We start from the raw sequence: 24987 nt of genomic DNA, 5'->3' as shown, positions 1-24987 counted from the left end.
CAAAGCCTACACAGGTGTTTATATGAGCCCCCTCAATGAGCTATCATTGAGGGAGCTCATACTCCAATTGGCCAACCAATAAAGCCAATTGGAGTTCATTACAGGTGGAATACTCTTTCAGAGGGTCGGTGCAGACTCAATGGCCTCCTTCTACACTGTAGGGTTTCTATGATTCTACAATAGGTAGAACAGGGGCAAAACCATTTTTGAACTACACCGGTCTTAGAAGTGGTGGGGGTTAAAGGGAAACTCCTTTCAAATGGCGAAACATGCTTCATATTCCCAAGAAGTATAGAGATGCAAGCTAGTTCTGCTACAGTTTTTTAAAAAACCTGTAATCCGAAGCAGGATCACTTGGTTTGCTTTGCACGGTAGCATAGTGGTTAGCACTATGGCTTCACAGCGCCATGGTCCCAGCTTTCGATTCCCAGCTTGGGTCACTATCTGTGTGGAGTCTGCATGCTCTCCCCATGTCTGCGTGGGTTTCTTCCGGATGCTCCGGCTTCCTCCCACAAGTCCCGAAAGACATGCTGTTAGGTAATTTGGACATTCTGAATTCTCCCTCAGTGTACCTGGACAGGCGCCAGATTGTGGCGACTAGGAGTTTTCATAGTAACTTCTTTGCAGTGTTAATGTAAGCCTACTTGTGACACTAATAAAGATTATTATCAAAAAAATATTGCAAGGTGGCATAGAGTTCAGTACTTCACCTTTTGAAGACTTTGTACTGATTAAAGTAGAAAGGTGTAATGTCATGTGTTTAGCCGTCTAATGAAACATAATTTATCCCATATTTACTTGTAAAAATATTGCACAAAGATGATATTGTTACATTTGGGGCATATTTCAGTTGTCTTCATTTTTTTTTTAGAATCAAAGATTGGTTGCATCACAGAGGAGACCATTCGGTCTGTTTAAGCTCATGCTCGATCTCCATGAGCAATTTAATTCGCCTCACTCCCTCGCCCTCCATTTTGAAAGTCACAATTAAATCTAGCTGCACCATCTTTTCAGGAAGTGCACTGCAGATTAAAACCACTTGCTGCATGACCGGAATAGATCTTACCTAGACTAAAAAGATGGATTGGGTGACCTGCTTGAAGTCTGACATTCAAGCCTTGCTAAAATAACGACCAGAGGTGTATGAAAACAGGCAGGCACAGTTTTGTCGCCTTTCTGTTTGAAAGGCCTTGCTATAATTTCTTGTGGATGAGTGCAGAGCCATCTGTGGCTTCCTGACCAGCTGCAGTATTCTGAAAATATAACACCTAAATATTTCACATAAAAAAAAATTATAGTTCACATGTCAGACAAAATAATTACGCAATAAACATTTAAGTATTGCTTTCTGAGGAGATAGTTCTCACGCTAATATTTGTTTTCTATTTGGAAACCTGGCACCAGGAATATCCTTAAAAAAATATTCTTTCACTTTCCTTCCTTGCTCTCCAGATAGACGTAGAGACATTTGGCAATGAAAGACTTTGTGTTTATTTTGCAACAAGATAAACACATGCTACGCAGTTAATGTACTGCATGTTTTTTCACCTGTGGTGATAAAATTGTGGGACTCAAATCACACACCAGTTTAACAGCTGCACAACAAGTGATGTATCAGACTGAACAATGCCAGGTTTGTGTCCTTCCTGGAGAGTAAGAATGCGATTATTATATGCTGATGATTTAAATGGTGTAAAAGAAAAATAAACAGATGGGGAGGGCATGTGAATTGGGTTAGGAGCTTACCCATGACTTGGATTAAATAAAGGCATCAGCTGATGTTACGTGAAATTACATAGAGTGCTTGTGCGCTTGCGATCTTTGTGTGCACTGTTCGTGGTGCTTTATTAAGTTTATGATTACTTCAGGTTTCAACTACATTTAGGTGTTGTGTTTAAAAAGTAGACTCTAATTGAACCGAAGCAACATTCCTTAGAAGTGTAAACCAACATTAACTAGAGGAGGAAAAGCAGCAGACACATCCTTTGTGTGCCTGTGTGGTCTGCAGCAGTCTGTTCCTTTGGTAGATAACAGTGAACTAAAATATATGTACACAAATATATTTACACAAATATCAAATCTATCCTGCTTATCAAGTTTAAAATATAACCTCTCTGATTCCCAAAGCATACTGAAGGTACGATCTACTGCGAACGTCACATACTCGCAAATATCCTTTTTGACAGACGTGCAACTGAGCTGTATGTAAAAATTGCAAAGTTGTAATTATTATGGAATGGCTGGGATTTTCTTGGGAGTCGGGGAGACTCCGTGGAGGGCTGACAATGGCAGCTCGGCTCCATTTCTGGAATTCTGGACCCCGTTCGCAGGTTTCCAATTTTCACCATGGTTTTTTTAAGGGTGACGGCTAGTTTGGGTTGTGAGTCTGCACCCTGTACTGCTGACGTAGCTGGCTCCATTGTTGGGATAGGCATGTCCTAGTCCTCCACAGGTTTTGTGGAATCTGGCCAGCTTTTCAAAAAGTCATGGTTCACAGCACCTTGGAGGTGTGGTGAAATATATTCTGGATGAGGTCATCTTTTCAAAGGTAAGTTTAAAAGAACCTCCTCATGCACCCCCTCCCCCTTGCCAAGCTATACTCCCCCACACATCTCGGTGGCCCTTCATAATCCCCATGCAAAGCTCTGTCTCCCACTCGCCCCTGGGCTGTACGGTAACACAGGGTTTGCACTGTCACTTCACAGCGCCAGGGCCCCAGGTTCGATTCCCGGCTTGGGTCACTGTCTGTTGGGAATCTGCATGATTTCCCTGTGTCTGCGAGGGTTTCCTCCAGGTGCTCCAGTTTCCTCCCACAAATCCCGAAAAACGTGCTGTTAAGTGAATTAGACATTCTGAATCCTCCCTCCGTGTACCTGAACAGGCGCTGGAATGTGGTAGCGAGGGGCTATTCACAGTAACGTCATTGCAGTGTTAATTTGAGCCTACTTGTGACAATAAAGATTATTATTATTATAAAGATGTTTCTCCTGCCCTATGCCACTTGCATTAAATATTCGATCGACGTCCCCTCATTCCTGGCTCCTCAGCTATGGAAGCATTGTGCTTTGATCAACGCGTTAGTTCCCAGTTGATAACCTTTTTAAAAGGAAAAGCCTCAAGTTTATATTTTTGCACTGGCATTTTGAATATGTACTAAATTTAGATTGCGATTTTCAAGTTGATGCAGCTGAGAAGTTAATGGGTGAGATCTTCCGGCTGTTCCTGTTCCCGGTGGCGTGGGGTGGATTCAATGGGAAATCCCGCTGACGGCGGCAGGACCAACGGTAGTCCGCCTCCCGCCTCCCGAGAAACACGTTGTGGGGAGGACAGAGGATCTCACCCAATAATTTTTAAAGTAATTTTGAACTTTGAAATGTGATACAAAAGTAAAGAAAAATGTCAATAGGCATAAGGAGACACTTGAATGTGAAAACATATGGCACTTTATGGTCACAGGTCATAGAATTTGCAGTGCAGAAGGAGGCCATTTGGCTCATCAAGCCTGCACCAGCCCTTGGAAAGAGCACCCTACTTAAGCCCACACCTCAACCCTATCCCCATAACCCAGTAACTCCACCTGACCTTTTTGGACATGAAGGGCAATTTAACATGGCCAATCCACCTAACCTGCACATCTTTGGACCGTGGGAGGAAACCGGAGCATCCGGAGGAAACACGCACACAGCAAGAACTTACAGACTTCACACAGACAGTGACCCAAGCCAGGAATCACACCTGGGACCCTGGAGCTGTGAAGCAACATTGCTTGCCACTGTGCCGCCTATAGAGTAATTGTAATGCTCCATTAGTGACAAAACTTAAAGTCATATTCAAAATCTCCTGCTGTCTGACACCATCTATGAAGCAATTTACTGTGCACTTTTGACTTAAATATTTAGTACCTGATTTCAAAACGATACTCGAAACTGTAGATTTTTTGTTGTTGAAAACTATGAAGCTGCATTGTTTCATGTTCAGCAGAGAAAGGCTGTTCAGCATTCCAAGACTTCCAGAAGTTGACAATAGGTGCAGTCTCTTTTACATTGTGCTACCTCAGAGGTAATCTTCCTGCAGTAAATTAGCGGTGTGCCTTAACGTGACATCTGTTTTCAATACATGATGTTGCTATGCTATTGGTAGATTGCACCTGCCTAAAAGAATTTGAAGAGGTAGGAAGTTTCAGTCAGCTGAAAAGTAGTGAAATTGTGAGTAGAAATAAGGAAGGTTTGTTTTTCAGTCTGAACAGATCATTCCCTGTAACTGACTCAGGTTTGTGAAGTTTACTATTTCATATTGTCAGTATTAATATAGTTTCATGTGTTTCTGTTTCAAAGTCTTCTCATTTACCCACTAACAAAGTAATTCCTGCAGCTACCGGAAGTAGGTATGCTGTACATCATTCTGTAGACCATTCTCTTGAGGGATTTCTCAAATGCATGTTAGGGATATGGACAATGTTACTGCTCTTAACATATTCGGTGATGTGTTGGGTAAGCTGGGTCTGCGAGGACTGCGTTTACTGCAGTGGTGAGAGAGACAGGCTTCCAACACTTGAAGAAATGCAACTCGATTTTATTGAACTCTTAACTATCATACATGCTTTAACTGTGGGTTGACACTATGCTGACTTGACTGGAGACCTGAGGCTAACCTGACCAGACTATCTTACTACCACATGGTGTTTGTTCTAGTTGCTGCTCACGAGCTCTGACTGTCTCAGAGGCTGGATCCTGAGAGAGCGGGAAAACTCGTGCCCACTGGCTTTATAGTGGTCGTGTCCTGTCTGGTGATTGGCTGCTGTGTTCTGTGTGTTCACTGGTCATCCTGTGTGTCAATCACTGCCTGTCTGCACACCATCATATACCTGGATGTATATTATGACATTCAGTATATCTTTATTTCTAAGTACCTATTGGCTATCAAATTGTATAGAAAGGAGCAGGTCACCTGAAAGTTGAACTCAACCAGATTTTTGTCTTCAAACCTTTTGCTCGAGTCTTGGCAGAAAAGGAAGAGATTACGGAGGGCTACCATTTTACTCACTTTAAAAATAGTTTTAGTAAGGGGAGCCTGAGTGACTGCAGATTGGAAATTGTTGAAGTCATGCCAGATGACCACACAGATAATACTTCAATAAAATAGCAAATGTAACATAAAATGATGAAAAAACGTTGCAATGGCTATTTGAGCTATCTTCTATAATGTCAATCATCAGTCAAGAGATTGGATTTTCTGAAAAAAAGGTGCCTTTTTCGTGCAGAGATTGGTACGAATCCTGCCGGCCCCAGCGGCACGATGCGGATCACAATCTTTAGGCAGATTTCCCCATGTGAAACATGTGCCGCCTGAGGCACAAAACATCTGATTTGCCCGCCGCAGGGTCATCTGAGCAGTTCAAATGTACTACATTTAAACGGCTCCACAACAGCTGCTCACAGATGAGCCAGGAGGATGGCAACTAGAAAAGCAAGTCCCAGATTCTCGGAGGGGGCCCTCACTTGATTTCTGGATGCCATGGAGAAGATGCAGGCCACAATTTAGCCGCTTGTTGGCAGGAGGCCCACTAGCCAGATCACCATTCCTGCCTGGGACATAGTGGCAGCACTGGTCAGTGCCCACAGCATGACCAAGAGGACGGTGATTCAACGCATAAAAAAGATGAATTACCTCCTTCGATTTGTGCAGTTACTAGTAGAATCATTAGCTCTACTGGCTCCATCCCTAGACCGCTCAGAATTCTATGAGGGATGAGAGAGGGAGAGAGACGGTCAGGTTTGTCTTCCAGCCAGTTGCCTTCAGAACCTTCCAACACCTCTTATCCTTCTGGTCCTGGTAGCTGTCATTCTTTCACCTTCTTGAGCAACCAGCGCTCACTCACATGTCTGCTGCACTTCCAACTTCATTGCTTGACTGACCCCGGTCAATGCCGTCAGTTGCCTGTGGCCTTCTGTCTGGTCGTCCACTTCCATAATATGTACACCACGGCGGTTTTTTTTACAGGCAGACATCTTGGAAGTCCGTGAACCAGTGTAAACAATGTCTCCTTCATTTTGAGCTCTTATGAATTCAACCAATTAAACTAAACTAAAGAAATTAAGGGACAAAGCAAAGAGGACCACTCCTTAAAGGGGCACTGCCCAAACAAAAACAAAGATCAACTGTAACTTAAAAACATTAAATTAGAAGGTGATTAAAGGGATTGATAAAGCACCCCAGATCCTGCGATGCCCACCGGGCATGAAAGGCTGTAATGGTGCCAGTGGACACTGCAAACTCCTGCTCCAGGGACACCTGGCCGCGAATGAAACTGTAGCACAGGCAGACCATCGGGCTGGGCACCCCCCTCGATCACCTGGCTGGACCTGCAGATAGCAGGATTCGCTAGGAGCAGATTCCCGAGAAAGTCCTCCTCTTTCACCGCTCCTCTCTACACCAGATGCTCGTAGATCAGGTGCATGAGGCTGAAATGCAAACCAAACTGTAATAAAAGGTTTGTTAAGAAATTAAAAAGGGGGTGCAGCCTAAAACATTTCATGTAAACATGGTCGACGGACTCCCACAGAACAGCAGGCATCTTGGGAGTCCGCAAACTGGTGCAGACGACGACGTCTTGACTTTGAGAATGTGGGCAGCTGACATTGTTGAGGTTTAACTTATGACAGCCAATTAATTTGACAAGCATGACTCTCAGGAATGTTAGAGGGCACAATTACTCTGTTGTTGAGATAGGCAACACTAATAACTGTTCATAATCAGGCTATGTCATCCTGATATCTTTGCTGTCATGCCTTTGCACATAAGACTCCTATGCAACCACTGCATAAATGTTTCCCTGGATCCTTTTAAGGCGTTATGTCCCCTGGAAGCCAGAAGTGCTTTTACCGGCCTGATATTTTGGCTAATTTGCTGGAACATACCACATCCTACTACATAATCTGCTCATCTTTGAGAATCAGGATAACGACTTCTCAATTAAACGTAAGTTCTGACTCTAAAACAGTGCAAATCTTTTTAGTGTTAAATGGCAACTGAGCTGCATTCATACAGAAAGTTATGATCCAAAAAATCAAGGATACTGCTAGGTCCTTGCTGTAATTCCAGAGAGAGCCCACCAGAGTGCAGTCAAAAACATCAGGGATCTAGTCATTACATTAAAGGTTAAAAACCATTCTTCAGTTTTCAGCTATTTATGTCATCTGAAGAATATTAGAAAATATCAATCAAACCTATGAAGATCCTGGTAGCTGCATTCAACCATTTTGCTATGTTGAAGGGTGAGTAAATAAAAGTAGTTATTAAAATTACATTGTCAAAATGATGAATTTAAAGATGCAACAAATTTGTATAGTTGATTCGTTAATATCTTTCCTGAATTAGCAACAGTGTCAATTAAAACAGCATATTTCACTTTACCACTGATGTGACCAGAATCGTAAGGGAAGAAAGGCAATCACTTTTGCATCATTGGGATACGGTAGCGGTGCTCCTGTTGCTAAAAATTGACACTACTGTAAATTTTTTTGACCATTAGTTTGCATTGTCTCTGCTGATCGTCTGGAAATCTGAATTAAAGTTGTCATTTGTACTTCTGAAGCCATCACACTCGGTGAGTTTGCGAATGATTATATTTTTCCCCCGTAGTATTGGTTGTTACACTTTCGGACTCTTGCGCTCGATATTTCACTTGCAGTCAATGCCTGTCATCAAAACTTGTATCCTCAATGAAACAGAGTGCTTTTATCTGTGCAATATCTAGGTAAATACAACGAGACTCGGGAATTGAACAGAAAAGCACTCGATGGCTTAATTGCCATCATTTGACGTACTAGAAGTATTTCGAAACTGAGGCTCAAGCTGTAAACCAAAAAACAATGAAAAATATTTCATGCATAGTGGATAGTATTTAATACAAACTAATACATTTACAGCTATTCCAGCATTTAAATCTCCTCAAAACACTAAAACTACCAAGAATCCTTTTCTTGAAGTGTCTCTCTGAAATGAATCCTTGAAAGGCAGTCGGTCTTCGGTAGCAAAATACTACCACCAGTATCTTCACCAGGTTCAGATTGATTGAATTAAACTAAGAAATCAAAATGTAAATCGCTTATTGTCACGAGTAGGCTTCAATGAAGTTACTGTGAAAAGCCCCTAGTCGCCACCTTCTGGCTCCTGTTCGGGAAGGCTGGAGCCACAACAAAAATCATTTAATATCCTTGGAAGCCCAGATTTTGTTGTCAGCCATGAAAGAACATCATTTACCGTTAATGACACTTGCGCTTGCCCACTGTGAATTGCACTGAGCAGACAGTCAGAGCAACGTTGCATCCTCTCCAGAAGTCTGGACCTGGTGTGTGCAAGGCAAACAATGACATGTCTTCTCGGCCAATCTGATTGAAGGATTCATACCACGACAAATTAGGAAGTCTAAATTCGATTTTAAATTCATGCCAAATAGCAAGGATTGCAAAAGGCCCAGAGGAAGTTTAGAAGAATGATCCCTGGAAAGAAGAGTTTGTTGTATGAGGAGTGGTTGAGGACTCGGGATCTGTACTCGGAGTTTAGAAGGATCGGGGGGATCTTATTGAAACTTACAGGCTACTGCGAGGCCTGGATCGAGTGGATGTGGAGAGGATGTTTCTACTAGTAGGAAAAACTGGAACACGAGGGCACAGCCTCAAACTGAAGGGACCATTCTTTAAATCTGAGATGAGAAGGAATTTCTTCAGCCAGAGGGTGGTGAATCTGTGGAACTCTTTCCTGCAAAAGGCCGTGGAAGCCAAATCACTGAGTGTCTTCAAGACCGAGATAGATAGGTTCTTGGTTGGTTTAGCTCAGGTGCTGCTTTAGCTCAGTGGGCTAGATGGCTGGTTTGTAATGCAGAACAAGGCCAGAAGTGCGGGTTCAATTCCCATACCAGCTTTCCTGAACAGGTGCCGGAATGTGGCGACTAGGGGTTTTTCACAGTAACTTCACACTTGTTACAATAAAAGATTTTCTTTTTTTCTCTTTTTTTTCTTTTTAATAAGAGGATCAGTGTTTATGGGGAAAAGGCAGGAGAATGGGGATAAGAAACGTACTAGCCATGATTGAATGGCAGAGCAGACTTGATGGGCTGAATCGCCTAATTCTGCTCCTACGCTTTATGGTCTAAAATAGAGTGTGCTTGGAAGATGAGATCAATGAAGAGTGATAACAGAGGCAAATCAATGTAAAAAAAACAGTGGTTTTAAATTCAAACAATAATTAAAATCTGAAGGAAAGTGACTCCACACCTGTAAAAATTATTTTTTTCGCTGTCAAAGACGTTGCCTGGCAGCCTTTTAGGACTTAGCAGATTGTTTAAAAAAAAAACAAATTACACTTGCAATGACAAGCCTAACTTTTCCTGGCATGTTTAGTGGTTAACTTCACTTTGTTACATGTACTGAGACTTGTGATGAGACACCAATGTAGTAAAGCTTGTGGAGGAGCAGAGGAACTCGGATAGCATCTTCCTGATTTTCACGTCACACTGTATGTGTGGATGCCTGACGTTTCTGTCTAATTTATAATTTAATAACAGTGAGTACTGACATTCTTGCTGTTGCAAAATCTAGGTCATAACAAAAGTAATACTTTTTGTTGTGTTATGCTGCTTCGGATAACACAGGCTGCTACTTGATGCAGTCTTAACTAATGATGCTCCAGACTCTGAAATGTGTTCAACGTGTTTATTGAACTATTAACACAGTTCTCAAATGAGTTTGACACTCTGCTAATCTAACTGTAGTAACTCAGTCTAACTGTACCAGCTTGCTCTGAGCCACGTGCTGGGGTGTGATGCTGCTGATCAACCTTGTCTAACTCTCTCTAGATGTCTGTCTGTGGAAGGAGGCACGGTGTGAGTGCCTCATCCCTTTTGCAGTGTTTATGTTATGCCCCCTTGTGGTGATGCCACCTCTGTGTGTGTCCTGACTGCCCATTGGTTGTGTCCTATTCTGAGTGTTCATTGGTTGCATGTTTGCATATCATGACACTTTTTCATCTGCAGGGTGCATGATTCATTGATCTGTGTCAAATACTTTGAATGTCCTGCTCGATGGATTCCCATGAAAATTTAAAGGCAACCAGTGCTTGTCCTGAAAGACAAGAAAATGCTCTATATGACTTGCAAAACTGTGGTTATTCATGTTTATCCTGTATGTTTACTATGATACTACCAGCAATATAGAATACAACATATAGTTTGTCCTGGACTAAAATGCTACATTTTTGTCACATTATTCACACTTTTTGTTGTATTAGTGTAGGATCCACATTGCTGTAACTGCTCCCAAACCGTCTCCTAAAGTAGTAGCACTCGCTTGTTTACTCTAAAGCAATGACTTAATGTTATGGGAAACATGAAGTTGAACTCAGCAAATGCAAACTTTTCCTGTATCTTCAGGAAATAAAGTGAATATATATGATGTATATTCATATCTCAAACTTTTTTTGTTTCCTCTTCTTTCTCATACAATAGGCCATTAAACATGGCACCACAAGTAGAAAAGTGCAATGAAAAATATACCACTTTCAAGTGCACCATTGTGAAACTGGGAGCATTTCTTCCCAAGCTAGTTGCTTTGATTGACAGGTATGAATGACACTTTCCCGAATTTGCAAAAGATGAAATGAAAATCGCTTATTGTCACAAGTAGGCTTCAAATGAAGTTACTGTGAAAAGCCCCTAGTCACCACATTCCAGCGCCTGGTCGAGGAGGCTGGTATGCGAATTGAACCGTGCTGCTGGCCTACCTTGGTCTGCTTTCAAAGCCAGCGATTTAGCCCTGTGCCACACCAGCCCCTAAAATCAAGGCTGACATGCCACTGCACTGTCCGAGATGTCGGACACAATTCTCCAGCTATTGCGATTCACTTTCCCCGCCAGCAGCGTACCTCCCGCCCCTGGGTTTTCGGTGGCATGGGGTGGTTTTAGTGGCAAATCTGACAAGCGATGGGAGGAAGAGAATCCCACCACCAGCGAATGGCGCGCTGCCGCAAACCATGTGGCTGGGGGACTGGAGAATCCAACCTGTCGTCTTCCAGATGAGACATTAAACTGAGACCCCGGGCGGGATTCATCCTTCTAAACAACAGAGTGTTGACACCATCGTAAAAACTGGAGAGTTTAACGTCGGCTTCATCGGAATGCTAAGTGTAGCGACCCGTTGCCCTTCAGGAGGCCAGTATGTCACTGTGGTGACCCACGCCGCTCCAGCTGCCGATACCGGTGTCAAATGGGCGACGCGGGTCTGTGCATGCTCGCTGCGACCGGTGCAAATGCACGCATGTGCGGTAGCTTCCTTCTCCGCGCCGGCCCCGATGCAACATGGTGTAGGGCTACAAGGGATGGCACGGAACAAAATAGGCCCCACCAGGAGAGGCCGGCCCGCCGATCGGTAGGCCCCGATTTGCAGGCCAGGCCACGGTGGAGGCCCCCACCGTGTGCCAGGCTGCCCCCGCAGGATGGACAGCGAGGTTGCCTTAAATTGAGGGGTAATAGATATAGGACAGAAGTCAGAGGTGGGTTTTTTACGCAAAGAGTGGTGAGGCCGTGGAATGCCCTACCTGCAACAGTAGTGAACTCGCCAACATTGAGGGCATTTAAAAGTTTATTGGATAAGCATATGGATGATAAGGGCATAGTGTAGGTTAGATGGCCTTTAGTTTTTTTTCATGTCGGTGCAACATCGAGGGCTGAAGGACCTGTACTGCGCTGTATCGTTCTATGTTCTATGTTGCGCCAGGCAAGACCAGATGTGAACGGCGCCGGCAGGACTCGGGCTTTCTTGGCGGGCACTTGGCCCATCCCGGGCGGAGAATCGCACTGGCGCCAATGGCACCGATTCTCCGGTGATCGGCGACCAGTGAATCGACGGGGCGGTGTCGCGCGAATCTCGTCTGTCCCGGCAATTCTCCAGCCCGGTGTGGGCTGAGAGAATCCCCCCCCCGTAAGCCTGCTTGGTTGAATGTAAAAGATCCAAAGGTGACACTATTTTGAAGAAGAGCAGGGGTGTTATGCCAGGTGACCTGGCCAATATCCCTGAATCTATATGACAGATACCGATTACTGATCTTTATCACTTTGGTGTTTGTGGAAACCTCTTGTGTGAAAATTGACTGCCACGTTTCCTACATTACAACAGTGACCACACGTCAAAAAACACCACAATGTTGTAAAGTGCTCTGAGGCATCATGTAGTCATGAAAGTTTATATGAAAGTCTTTCTTTATCTTCTATGCCACAGGCATAGGAGAGAGAGTTTGGCACACGTGGCTGGGAATTATAAAAATCTGCCAAGGCAGCAACTTGTAGCAGACTGCAGCGAGCTGTTAAGAGAAGCTGTGGTTGATACAGAAAAGTGAATAAATTAGTCGCAATGGGGTGATGACAGGCAGCACTTATCTTTGCTTCTAAAACATTGGATTCTGCGTAGTTGTGGAAAAACTGATCAATTGAAACTTTAAGCCGAAAAAGTATATTTTTAAAAAGAGATTATTGTGTGAGGCAAGGATACATTCACAGAGAAAGCTGCCAGTAGATTGAGGTGGTAAAAGTGCCCAAAAATATGGGTCTGGATTCTCTGTTCCTGAGGCTAAGTACCGACCCCGGCTTGGGGCCCATGATGTTTCACGATCGGCAAATCGGCGCGCATCCCTCACTGATTCCGGTACCGGTGAGGGGCTAGCACCAGTGCCGCGTGAAACTCCCACCTCCCATGCAGAACATGGCAGAGAATGGCTCGGGTCATGCATTTGCATGGCTGACGACTGCAGCGGTTGCATCGTATGACCTGCAGCGGTCGCACTATACAACATGGCACCGGCCATGGGCGTAACTTAACTCTCAAACCGCGACCCCTGGTCACCCCCTAGTCACCAACCACCAGTCCTCCCAGCCCTTGCAGAAGCCCCCCGGGAAGTGGCACAGATCCTGGCCATGTGTGATGGTGCTGGACACGGTCAGCGGCCGTCACGTCGGGTTCCCGCACGGTTGGGACCGCATGTGTCCCACGCTATCGTGAACTCGGCGCATTTGGGGGGAGGGGGGGGGCGGCAGTGACGCGCTAATGGGGTGCGTCACGATGACGCCAGTTTGGAGGAGGCGGACCAGTGTCAAACTGCCGTCGGCCCCGATTTCGGCACGAAAATACATCTCCGCCCGATCGCCGAACATCATTTTGGCGTCGGTAACTGAGAATCCAGCCCATGGCTGCTAAAATAGAAGTTTGGTTAAAGTTGGAACTTGGCACAGAGGGGTAGAAGGTGCCAAGTAGGCGAGCTGATAACTGCTTAAAATAATACAAATCACATCGTAGAATTATAAAATCCCAACAGTGCAGCAGGAGGCCATTCGGCCCGTTGAGTCTGCACTGACCTTCTGAAAGAGCACCCGAGCTCGACCCATTGCCCCGCCCTATCCCATAATCCCACCTAACCTGCGCATCCCTGGACACTTGGGGGCACTTTAGCACAGTCAATCCACCCAACCACATCTCTGAACTGTGGAAGGAAACCGGAGCACCCGGAAGAAACCCGCGCAGGCACTGGGAGAACGTGCAAACTCCACACAGTCACCCAAGGCCAGAATTGAAGCCAGGTCCCTGGCACTGTGAGGCTGCAGTGCTAACCACTGTGCCATCATGCTGCCCCTTATGGTAGAACTAAACATGAAAATGGCAGTAATATACCTGCAAGATGTTGGAGCTTTGAAATATTGAGCTGTACCTGGACAAACATGTGGGGGAACTATTGCCAATTCATTGCTTGAGCTCAAAACAAAATGGTAGAATTTGATAATGAGATGGAGATAATCCAACATGTCATGGAGGCAGCGTTTAAATAGGTTGTCATACCCAAAGGGAGAGAGGGCACAGGCAGCGGAGGAGCAAAGATAGGTGACTCTCCGAGAAGTGGAGAAGCATGCCTGTTGTCGACCCCATCTACTTTTCATTCTGTTGAACTTACTAGAAATATAGATAGAGTTCTACAATGAGTGGATGGTGCACTTTATCAGGTTACTTCTCAGTCAACACAGTTTAAAATAACACCTCATATTTCAGATCTGTATAGGTATGGATGTTCCCTGGCAGAATTGGTAGTGGATAAAGTAGTACCCATTTTTAAAAAACAGTTCGCAGTTAACATGGCTAATTCCGTGCTGTTAGTTTAAAATCTGGACGGGCAATTGCAGTAACTCAAGGAATGAAGAGGTGAACTCCAAAAGTTATTTATTCCTATTTGGCCCAAGAGTAGAAAGGGAACAATGGCCCAACATGGCTTACAAGGAAAATTAGCGATAATATTACGTACAAAGAAGAGGCCTACAAATTAGCAAGAAAAAGCAATAGTCTTGAGGATTGGGAACAGGTTAAAATTCAGCAAAGGCAGACCAAGGGATTGATTGATTTAAGAAGGAGAAAATGCAATATGAAAGTAAGCTAGCAGAGAACATAAAAACTGACTGTAAAAGTTACATAGGTATATGAAGAGAAAAAGATTGATTAAGAACTAATAGAGGCCGCTTACAGTCGGAAATGGGGAAATTCGTAACGGGATCAGAGAAATGGCTGAGAAACTAAATTCTTATTTTGCTTCTGTCTTCACAAAGGAAGACATGAATAATGTACCAGAAGTCCTGAGAAACACAAGCTTTAGTGAGAAGCTGAAGGAAATTAGTATTAGTAGAGAAATGGTTTCAGGAAATTAATGGGATTAAAGGCGGATAAATCTCCAGGTCCTGATAATCACAGAAACACAGAATCACAGAATGCTATAGTGCAGATCAGGCCCTTCAGGCTATCGGGCCTGCGCCAATGCATGCAAGGTCCTGACCTGCCCACCTAATTTCCCTTGCCAGCACTTGGCCTATAACCTTGAATGTTATGGTGTGCCAAGGACTCATCCAGGTACATTTTAAAAGATGGGAAGCATCCTAATTCTACCACCTTCCCAGGCAGCGCATTCCAGACTGTCACCACTCTCTGGGTAAAATGTTTTCCTTCAAATCTCCCCAAAACCTTCCTCTCCTCACTTTGAACTTGTGTAACCTTATAACTGATCTTTCAACTAAGGGGAATAGCTGCTCCCTATCCACCCTGTCCATGCCCCCCATAATCTTGTACACACCAGTCACCCGCAGTCTTCTCTGCTCCAGCAAAAACAACCCATACCTATGCAACTCTCTTTGTAACCCAAATGTTCCATTGCAGGCAACATTCTGGTGAATCTTCTCTGCACTCGCTCTAGTGCATTTACGTCCTTCCTGTGGCGATCAGAACTGCACACAGTACTCCAGCTGTGGACTCACCAAAGTTCTACTGTGCTCCATCATGATCTCCCTGCTTTTGTAATCTATGACCTGATTGATCAAAGGGAGTGTCCCATATGCCTTTTTCACCACCCTATTAACTTGCCCTTCTGCCTTCAGCGATCTATGGACAAGCTCGCCAAAGTCCCTTTGTTCATCGGAACTTCCCAGTGTCAGACCTTTCATAGTGTATTTCCTTGTTAAATGACTTCTTCCAAAGTGTATCACCTCACACTTTTCAGGGTTAAATTCCATCTGCCACTTATCCGCCCATTTGACCATCCTGTCTATATCTTCCTGCAACCAAGACACTCAACCTCACTGTTACCCGCCTGGCCAATCTTTGTGTCATCTGCTAACTTACTGATCCTACCCGCCACATAGTCATCTCTGTCATTTATATAAATGGCAACAATAGGAGGCTCAGCACGGATCCCTGTGGTACGCCACTAATCTTCATCCCAGAGTACCGAAGGAAGTAGCCCTAGAAATAGTAGATTCATTGGCGATCATTCCAAAATTCTTGGTATTCTGGAACAGTTCCTGCAGATTGGAGGGTGGCTAACATAAGCCAGCTGTTCAAAGAGAGAGAGAAAACAGCGAACTATAGATGAGTGAGCCTAACGTCGGCAGTAGGGAAGTTGCTAGAGTCCACGATCAAGGATTTCATAGCACAGCATTTGGAAAGCAGTGGTGTAATCAGACAAAGACAGCGTGGATTTACAAAAGGAAAATCAAGCTTGACAAATCTACTGGAATTTTTTGAAGATGTAACTAGTAGAATTGACCAGTGAATCGGTTGGATATGGTTCGTTTAGACTTTCAGAAGGCTTTCAACAAGGTCTCATGTTGCAGATTAATATATAAAATTAAAGCGTATGGGTAGTGTCTTGAGGTGAACAGAAAGCTGGTGAGCAGACAGGAAGCAAAAAGTTGGAATAAATGGATCTTTTTCCGATTGGCAGGCAGTGATGAGTGGTACTGCAGGGATCTGTGCTAGGACCTCAACTGTTTAGATATTAATGATTTGGACGAGGGAACGAAATGTATTATCTCCAAATTTGCAGATGATAGAAAGTTGGGTGGAAGGGTGAATTCCGAGGAGAATGCAGAGATGCTTCAGTGGGATTTGGACAGGTTGAGTGAGTGGGCATATACATGGCAGATACAGTACATCTGAATAAATCTGAGGTTATCCACTTTTGTAGCATAAATAGGAAGGCAGATTATTATTTGAATGGGTGTGAATTGAGAGGAGTGGATAGTCAGCAAGACCTTGGTGTTCTTGTGCATCAGTCACTAACAGTAAGCAGGTACAGTCGACAGTGAAGAAGGCAAGTGGTATGTTGGCCTTCATAGCGAGAGGAATTGAGTATAGGAATAGAGATGTTGTACTGCAATTGTTTAGGGAATTGGTGAGGCCACACCTGGAGTACTGTGTGCAGTTTTAGTGTCCTTATCTGAGGAAGGATGTTTTTGCCATGGAGGGAGTGCAGTAAATGTTTACCAGGCTGTTTCCTGGGATGGCGGGATTGTCATATGAGAGACTTCCAAGAACCTTTGTGTCGCCCCCAAACTTACTAATCAGACCAGTTACATTTTTCTCCAAATCATTTATATATATATATATATATATATATATATATATATATATATATATATATATATATATTATATACTACGAACAGCAAATGTCCGAGCACTGATCCCTGCGGAACACCACTAATCACAGCGCTCCAATCAGAAAAGCACCCTTCCTTTGCTACTCTCTGCCTTCTATGACCTAGCCAGTTCTGTATCCATCTTGCCAGCTGTGACTTCACCTTTTGTACCAGTCTGCCATGAGGGATCTTGTCAAAGGGTCATAGTTTGCGAATAAGGGATAAACATGTTAGGACTGAGGTGAGGAAAAATTTCTTCACCCAGAGAGTGGTGAATCTGTGGAATTCACCGCCACAAAAAGTAGTTGAGGCAAAAACATTGTGTAATTTCAAGGAGGAATTAGACATAGCTCTTGGGGTGTGGGGGAAAGCGGGGTCTGGGTATTGAACTTGATGATCAGCCATGATCATAGAATAGTGAAGCAGGATCGGAGGACTGAATGGCCTCCGCCTGCACTTCTATTCTTTACGTATGTTTCTATGTACTTGGGGAAAATATTAGTCTCGTAGGAAGAATTGCCACATATTTAGATAAAGATAAATTGTACTTTAATGGAAAAGAAAGTGTCCTATTTTGGGCGCAATTAGCCGGATGTTTCCCGGGACATTTAGTGCCAAAATTGACGCGGCTATTAAACGAGACTCCACTGCTTTTCCGGGCCTCAGCGAGGAACGACCTGCCGAGGCCACACTTAGGCTCATTTCCTGCACTCCTGGAGCTAAGCCCATGAGTGCAGGAAGTGATCGGGGCGCCATTTTAAAAACTGCAGCCTCTGGAAACCATCCCCAATTTAACAACTAGGGGGTCCGCAAGCCCCCAACGCCCCATCTCATAAGCGGAGGGAACCCACAGGTCCGATCCCCGACGTGGGCAAGATGCCACCTGGGCATATTGGCAGTGCCCCAGCCAGCCTGTCAGTGCCACCCGGACACCTTGGCATTACCAGGGTGGCACTTGGCTGGCATTGTCATAGTGGCCGGGTGGCACGGTGCCTGGATGGCATAAGGCTGGCAGGGTAGCACCCCTCCAAGAGCCTGACCACCCATAGGCCCTCGATCACCTCTGGGATCCCCCCAAGTGCTGGTACACCTGACCCACATTTGAGGGAACCAGTGCTAAATGGAACCTGCTCAGGGTCTCTGAGGCGAGGCCGTTGGATCCCGCACCTTTGGGTAATTCCGGCGCGAAAGTATTTAAGTGAGCTTAACTGCACGTTATGCAAATCTCATTAGCTCTCATGAAGCTGAACAAGCTTCGTAAATCTTGCGAGAGACATCGCCCAACGTATTTACAAGTGATTGTGAAATTCACCATAGTCTTAGAATCGTGTATCTCTACAGTGCAGAAGGAGTCTATTTGGCCCATTGTGTCGGCACCGGCCCTCTGAAAGAGCACCCTACCTCGGCCCTGTCTCCTGCCCTATCCCTGTAATCCATAACCTCCACTTAAGATGCAATTTAGCATGGCCAATCCACCTAACCTGCACATCTTCGGACTGCAAGTGGAAACCGGAGCACCCGAAGGACCAGAGCACCCGATGGAAACCCATGCAGGCACTGGGGGAATGTGCAAACTCCATCCAGACATTCACCCAAAGTCAGAATCGTACCCGGGTCCCATGGTTCCCGAGAACTGCTTTCCCCTTTTGAGAGAAAGCTGACTGGTGATAATTTAACCCGAGGATCAGCACACCGCAGGCCAGGAATAAGGTTGAGAAGTCAGGGCCTTTATGGATAACCTCAACCAGTACAGGAGTTGAACCCGTGCTTTTGGCGTTGCATCACAAATCAGCCATCCAGCCAACTGAGCGAGCCATCAAGAAGCACCTATGGATAATGTAATGAGTTTCACAATGTCAAATTCTTTGGGAAAAAATACATTTAGGGAAAGCTTTATTATGATACCAGATTTACGAAGATTCAGAATATAGAATTATGGGGAGGTTAGCAGGCAGGATTAAAATGAGTTAGAAGGGAAAAATGTTGTTGTAAAGTGTAGAAAATAGGAAGCTAGGAGGTGCAGTTAATTGTTTTGCAGAGTCAAAGAAACAGTAAAGGTATATTGATGAGATGGGAAAATATGTTTGTTTTAAAATGGGACAGATATGTCAATGAGTATGTTGAGATACTGTAAAGCAGGGGTTTTGAAACTGCGGGGCGTGATCCGTGGGTGGGTCACTGGCAGACTTTGGGGGGGGGGGGGGTGGGGGGGGTCACGGAGTGATCGGTTGCGGCATTGACGATCGTGGAAGAAGCACCCAAAGGTGACGTTGGGCTTTTAAATGGGTGGCACAGTGGTTATCACTGCTGCTTCACAGCACCAGGGACCTGGGGTTCAATTCTGGCCTTGGGTGACTGTGTGTGGAGTTTATATGTTTTCCCTGTATGTGGGTTACCTCCAGGTGCTCTGGTTTCCTTGGACAGTCCAAAGATGTGTGGGTTAGGTAGATTGGCCATGACAGTTTCCAGGGTTTGCAGGTTAGGTTATGGGGATAGAGTGGGGTGGGAGGGGGAGTGGACATAGGTTCGAAGGGTCTGTGCCGACTAGATGGGCTGAATGGCTTCCTTCTGCACTGTGTAGTGATTCTATAAATTGGAAATGCCGGTGGTGATCGACTTTCATATAGAATGACGCTGGTTTCAGGCCAGAATAGGCGGCAGAGAGCACATCTTGCACCCGGCAAGTCCACTGATGTCACGCCCTGTATGTCTGTGATTTTGGAGCCAAATCATGGCAGAGAGATCTCTTCATTTTCTAGTTGCGAGCAAGCAAGGCAACAGGAGTGTGAAAAACTGAGGATGGATCATTTTAAACAAAGAAAAAACTGAAATATAAAGTATAAAGATGATTTCTTGTTAATTGTACCACTGCAAATCAGGATGCAAAACCCATGTGTATGTGTTATATGCAAATCAAAGTTTAAAACCCTCCAAACTTCATCGGCATTTGAAGACAAGTTGAGTTTGAGGACAAACCTCCCGATTTTTTTTCAAATGGTGCAGCAAGAAATGTTGTCAGCTGTTGTCCTTAGCAGAAATGTAAAATTGACCGACAAAGCAAGTGAGATCGCGAGGACCAAGCAGGCTCACCTGAGGGATTAAAGGGAAGTGAAAAAGGTGTGTTGTGAAGGTCAGACAGTGTGGGTCCTGTTGGTCGAACTAGTTGGTAAAAGAGTACCTGGCCGGGAGGGGGTAAAAAATGAAAAATACTGCTGTAAAGCAGCAGCAGTTGTACTGTGAATGGAAGTAGGCTTGATACTGGTAGAGAAAGCTGGAACTTGGGGATGCAAAGAGAAAATGGAATTCTCGGCCTTCTCTCCAGAATTATACAGCACAGAAGGCAAAAAGCAATAACAATGAGGATAATACGCGGGCGATTGCAGGGGCGATTTAAGATCGAAAAATAGTCTCGTTTTGGGCGTGAAAATGCCAAGAATGATCCCGCTATCAAATGGCACTTTATGTTTTTGGCCTTGGCAAGGAATGGCCCGCTGAGGCTACACTTACCTCACTCCTTGTACCGACGAACTCAGCTTGCCAGAGCAAGCCGAGATCGACTTCTGGACTTCCCTCGGACACCCCTCCGTGGTCTCTGGACCCCCCCCCCCCCTACTGTCTCAACGTACCTCATAGGGGGTCCTTGAGACCCCCTCACCCCACCTCTTAAGGCAAGGTACCCCCAGGCCTGATCCCGGGTGCAGGCAACCTGGTAACTGTGCACCTTGGCACTGTCCGTGCCGCTGACAGCCTGGCAATGCCACCCAGGTGTCCAGATGGCAGTATCAAGTTGACAAGCTGGTTGTGCCAAGGTGCCGGTGCCAGCAGGAGTGCCAAGGTACCACCCTGCCCAGCGCTCGGCCACCTGAGGGCTTCTGATGGTCTGGGAGAACCCCACCCCCCCCGAGATGCCATTATGCCTGTTCCACATTTGTGTGGACCAGTGCACCAGCCATCGTTCCCGGGCCTCAGGAGAAGGGTGCTGTAATGACCTCCAATTAGCATTATTGGTTGGCCAATTGGAGTATGAGCTTCCTCAATGATAGCTCATTGAGGGTGCCCATATAATCACCTGTGTAGGCTTTGTGATCCAGTCTTAAGTTAACTGGAATGCTAGCAGCGCTATTGGAGCTGCTCTTGTATACTGGGCGCGATTCTCCGCCCCCCACGACGGGTCGGAGAATAGCGGGAGGGCCTTCCCGACATTTTTCCCGCCCTCCCGCTATTCTCCCCCCCCCCCCCCCCCCCCCCCGCCCAACTCCCGACATGAATCGCTGCCGCCGTTTTTTACGGCCGGCAGCGATTCACAGCTGATAGATGGGCCGAAGTCCCAGCCCTTTACGCTGTTTTTACGAACGGCAAACAGACCTGGTCTGGCCGTTCGTAAAAACGGCGGGTACAACTCGCTTTTTATAACCATGGCACCGATTGGTGCCATGGGCCCGCGATCGGTGGGCACCGATCGCGGGCAGTGGGCCCGATGCCCACGCGCTATTTCTCCTTCCGCCGCCCCGCAGTATCCATTCGTGGGGCGGCTGAGGGGCATCCCGGCCCGCGCATGCGCGGGTTTCGCGCAAATACACGATGACGTCATCCGCGCATGCGCGGGTTGGAGTCTTCCAATCCGCGCATGCGCGGCTGACGTCATATGACGCGTCAGCCGGCGCTAACTCCGGCAAGCGGGCTTAACAAAATTCGTTAAGCCCGTGATGCCGGAGCTTACGGCGTCGGGCTGCTAGCCCCGACTGGGGACCAGAATCGGTTCCCGGTCGGGAAGGGGCGCGCTGGCGTCAAACCCGCCCGGGTTTGACGCCAGCCTTACGATTTCTCCCGTTTTGGGAGAATTGCGCCCATAGTTATTGGCAATAAATATTGGTGTGGTGACGGGACTCCTGCCTCCTGTGGATTATTACAGGTGCCGACTTATTTAAATGAGCCTAATGGTCACTTAAATATGTTAATTTGGATCTTGCCCTCGCTGGGGCTGTTTGATCGTCCCTGACGCAAACAAGGGTTGTATTCCAGGGAATTTAAAAGGTCAATGGGTTAAAATTAAATTTTAAGGCTATCAAGGGGAAAACATAGAAGTAGTGGAGAGCAACCAACTCTGCTGGGTAAGGAGTCTAGTGATCTTCGATCCCCATCAAAATATTGGCAGAAGTAATTTTCTCAGACCCGGCAAAAGGGGCTCCAGCAAGAGACAAAGTGACTGGTAACACAAGTGACTGGTTATTTATCACTTTTCTCTTACCCACTCCGGTGGTGATTAGCCAACAATCATCCACAATAACATGGGCACTGCCACTATTTTAAATGAGGTGGCATTCTCCCACCCTGGATATTCTGGGATGGTTAGGAGCTCCTTGTTCAGGCCAGTAGCATAGCATGTTTGACTGTGGCTGCTGCAGTTCTATTATTGTTTTCTTTCAAGCTGTTAAGTTTCTTCCAGTGAAAACAGTTACAAATGTTTGCTTTAATGGGCAGCACGGTAGCACAGTCGTTAGCACTGTTGCTTCACAGCTCCAGGGTTCCGGGTTTGATTCCCGGCTGGGGTCACTATCTGTGCGGTGTCTGCACATTCTTCCCGTGTTTGCGTGGGTTTCCTACGGGCGCTCCGGTTTCCTCCCACAAGTCCCGAAAGACGTGCTATTAGGTAATTTGGACATTCTGAATTCTCCCTCAGTGTACCCAAACAGCCGCCGGAATGAGGTGGTAAGGGCTCTTCATAGTAACTTAATTGCAGTGTTAATATAACTTCATTGCAGTGTTAATGCAAGTCTACTTGTGACAATAACGATTATTATTATATAATCTTCCATTGGAAAAAGGATTGCATTTCATAAGGTGGCTTGGCAAAAATTAGCTTTTTAAAATCCTCAATACAAAACCACTGGCCATTTCGACCATAAATGTAATCTTCCATTTCAACCCCCCTAAACCATTCGGTATCTTTATGGTAGACATAGATGTTTCTGGAGCATTGGTGTACTTGATTAAGATCAGATTCTGAGCAAGGATTGTTCCATTCTGTCACATAGAACTATGTACTACTGTCTGAAGTGGAGATTAGATGTGGTTTATGCTGATTCACATTTGGCCAACAGATGGTGCAACTATTCATGTTGTGCCCTGTTAACAATAAAATACTTGCGCAGCAACTGAACAATTATATGAACATGGTAGGTGAGTTAACCTTGTTCACTTTAAATCCTGGTAAAATACTACTGAGTAACTAAATAAATGTGTCACCACATGTTTCCTTGCAGTTCAGATGATTAAAGAAAATAGTTTATGCAATTCCAAGATGGAAATGATTAAAAATACATGTTATATTTAAAGCATCCTTGTAGAATTCTGTGTTTCATTTAAATGTTCAGTAATTTTATCGTACAGTAAGAGGGCATTTTAGAGAAACTACTTCTTGAAACTAGGATCTCCCTAATGCCAGATGTCACAAAGTCACTTTAGGACCAGCCAACATGAAATGTGCTTTCATCCATGATGCTGAATATTCCTTTGGTTTAAACTCCATTTATTGCAGTTGTTTATATTGCTAGCTGCAAAGGAACACACAACTGGCATTGAAGTGAGATGACAATGAAGTTCCTTGACTTTTAGCTGTCATGTCATCTATATGTGGGGTTAAACTTTCATACCACACAGTGTGTCACTAGGCCCTTACAGGTGGCCACATCCCAATCTCAACTTCTGATTTAAAATCGAGGCTTTTTTTCCAACCGGTTCTGTACTCAACCATCCACTGTGGAGGTTCATGCAATGTGCTCCATAAGGAAGTGAATTCCACTGAGGTGAGTTGTGATTCGTGGAATGACTTGGAATGGTGTATTCTGGTTCCCTTTTATCTGGTCTCTAAATTGCTCTCATGTTGCTGTTGGGGGGCAACTCAGTGGAGGCCTAACTGGCAAGGCCTCCTGGGGCCAAAGTAAAAATCAGAAAAAGTTATCTTTTCTTCCTCAATGTGCCTCTGAATAACTAGTCCAAAGTACCATTAGCAGAGGCTGCCTGCCTGGCGCTCAATGGTATTCGTCACAGGGACAGCGCGTGTTAATGACAGAAAGAAAGATGGTTTAAAAAAAGGGGATACGTATAACCAATTATTTTACTTTGTTTCAGGATGGAAGAGACTGTAAGGAATCTACTCCAGAATCAAGGCATACTGGGGCAGAGTGCAGGAGCCACCGCCGAGCTTTTAAAAGCATGTCAGGTATTGATCCATTTGAGCCACTGTATTCAGTTACTTTGAAGAAAAATGTATATGTTTTATGACATCCAAATAAACTGGGTTACAAATAAATGAAACTGTGGCATTTGAAAATGACGACTGCAAGGTCCAAATTAAGATTGGAAATAGTGGGCTGGGAAGTTGCAGTTTCAAAATACCACGGGCGCGCCCGCCGGGTGGGAGAATCGCGGGAGGGCTGGGCGACTCATTTCATGCCCCCCTGGTGCTCCCCGTGATTCTCCCACCCCCCGCTCGGAAGAATCGCCGCTCGCCGTTTTTCACGGCGACCGCCGATTCTCCGGCCCGAACGGGCCAAGCGGCCTGCCGTTCGCGACCGGCTCATGACGGCGGCAACCACACCTGGTCGCTGCCGTCGTGAACATGGGCACCAAAGGCCCGTTTGAAGCTTGTGGGGGGTGGAGAGGGGAGTGAGCACCACGGCCGTGCTCGGGAGGGGACTGGCCCGCGATCGGTGCCCACCGATCGTCAGGCCGGCGTCTCAAAGCGACGCACTCTTTTCCCTCCGCCGCCCCGCAAGATCAAGCCGCCGGTCTTGCGGGGCAGCGGAGGGGAAGACGGCCACCGCGCATGCACGGGTTTGAGCCGTCAGCCGTCGTGACGTCAGCCGCGCATGCGTGGGTTGGAGCCGGCCAACCTGCGCATGTGCGGCTGACGTCACATAGGCGCAGCCGTCGCGTCATTCTCGGCACGCCGCCTTGACGCAAGCATCAAGGCCCGGCGGCCGAGAATAA

The 24987-nt window shown here is 45.7% G+C and overlaps 1 protein-coding gene across 13 annotated transcripts in view; it reads left to right on the top strand.

Annotated features, from left to right (window-relative positions):
- The window catches only part of nckap5l (NCK-associated protein 5-like), an 837372-nt gene that overhangs the window by 420442 nt on the left and 391943 nt on the right, over window positions 1–24987 (top strand). For 12 of the 13 annotated variants that reach the window (XM_038789861.1, XM_038789862.1, XM_038789866.1 and 9 more), the window contains one exon: window positions 24127–24217. In XM_038789861.1, the coding sequence (XP_038645789.1) occupies window positions 24127–24217 (91 nt within the window). Of the gene's footprint in view, window positions 1–4250; window positions 4270–24126; window positions 24218–24987 lie in introns of those variants that run through there. The other variant, XM_038789874.1, reaches the window with a different exon arrangement.

This window comes from Scyliorhinus canicula, chromosome 2 (assembly GCF_902713615.1).
Source record: "Scyliorhinus canicula chromosome 2, sScyCan1.1, whole genome shotgun sequence".
In the NCBI taxonomy this organism is placed as follows: Eukaryota; Metazoa; Chordata; class Chondrichthyes; order Carcharhiniformes; family Scyliorhinidae; genus Scyliorhinus; species Scyliorhinus canicula.
The sequence above is the reverse complement of the archived record's forward strand: the minus strand, read 5'-3'. Positions and strand labels throughout refer to the sequence as shown.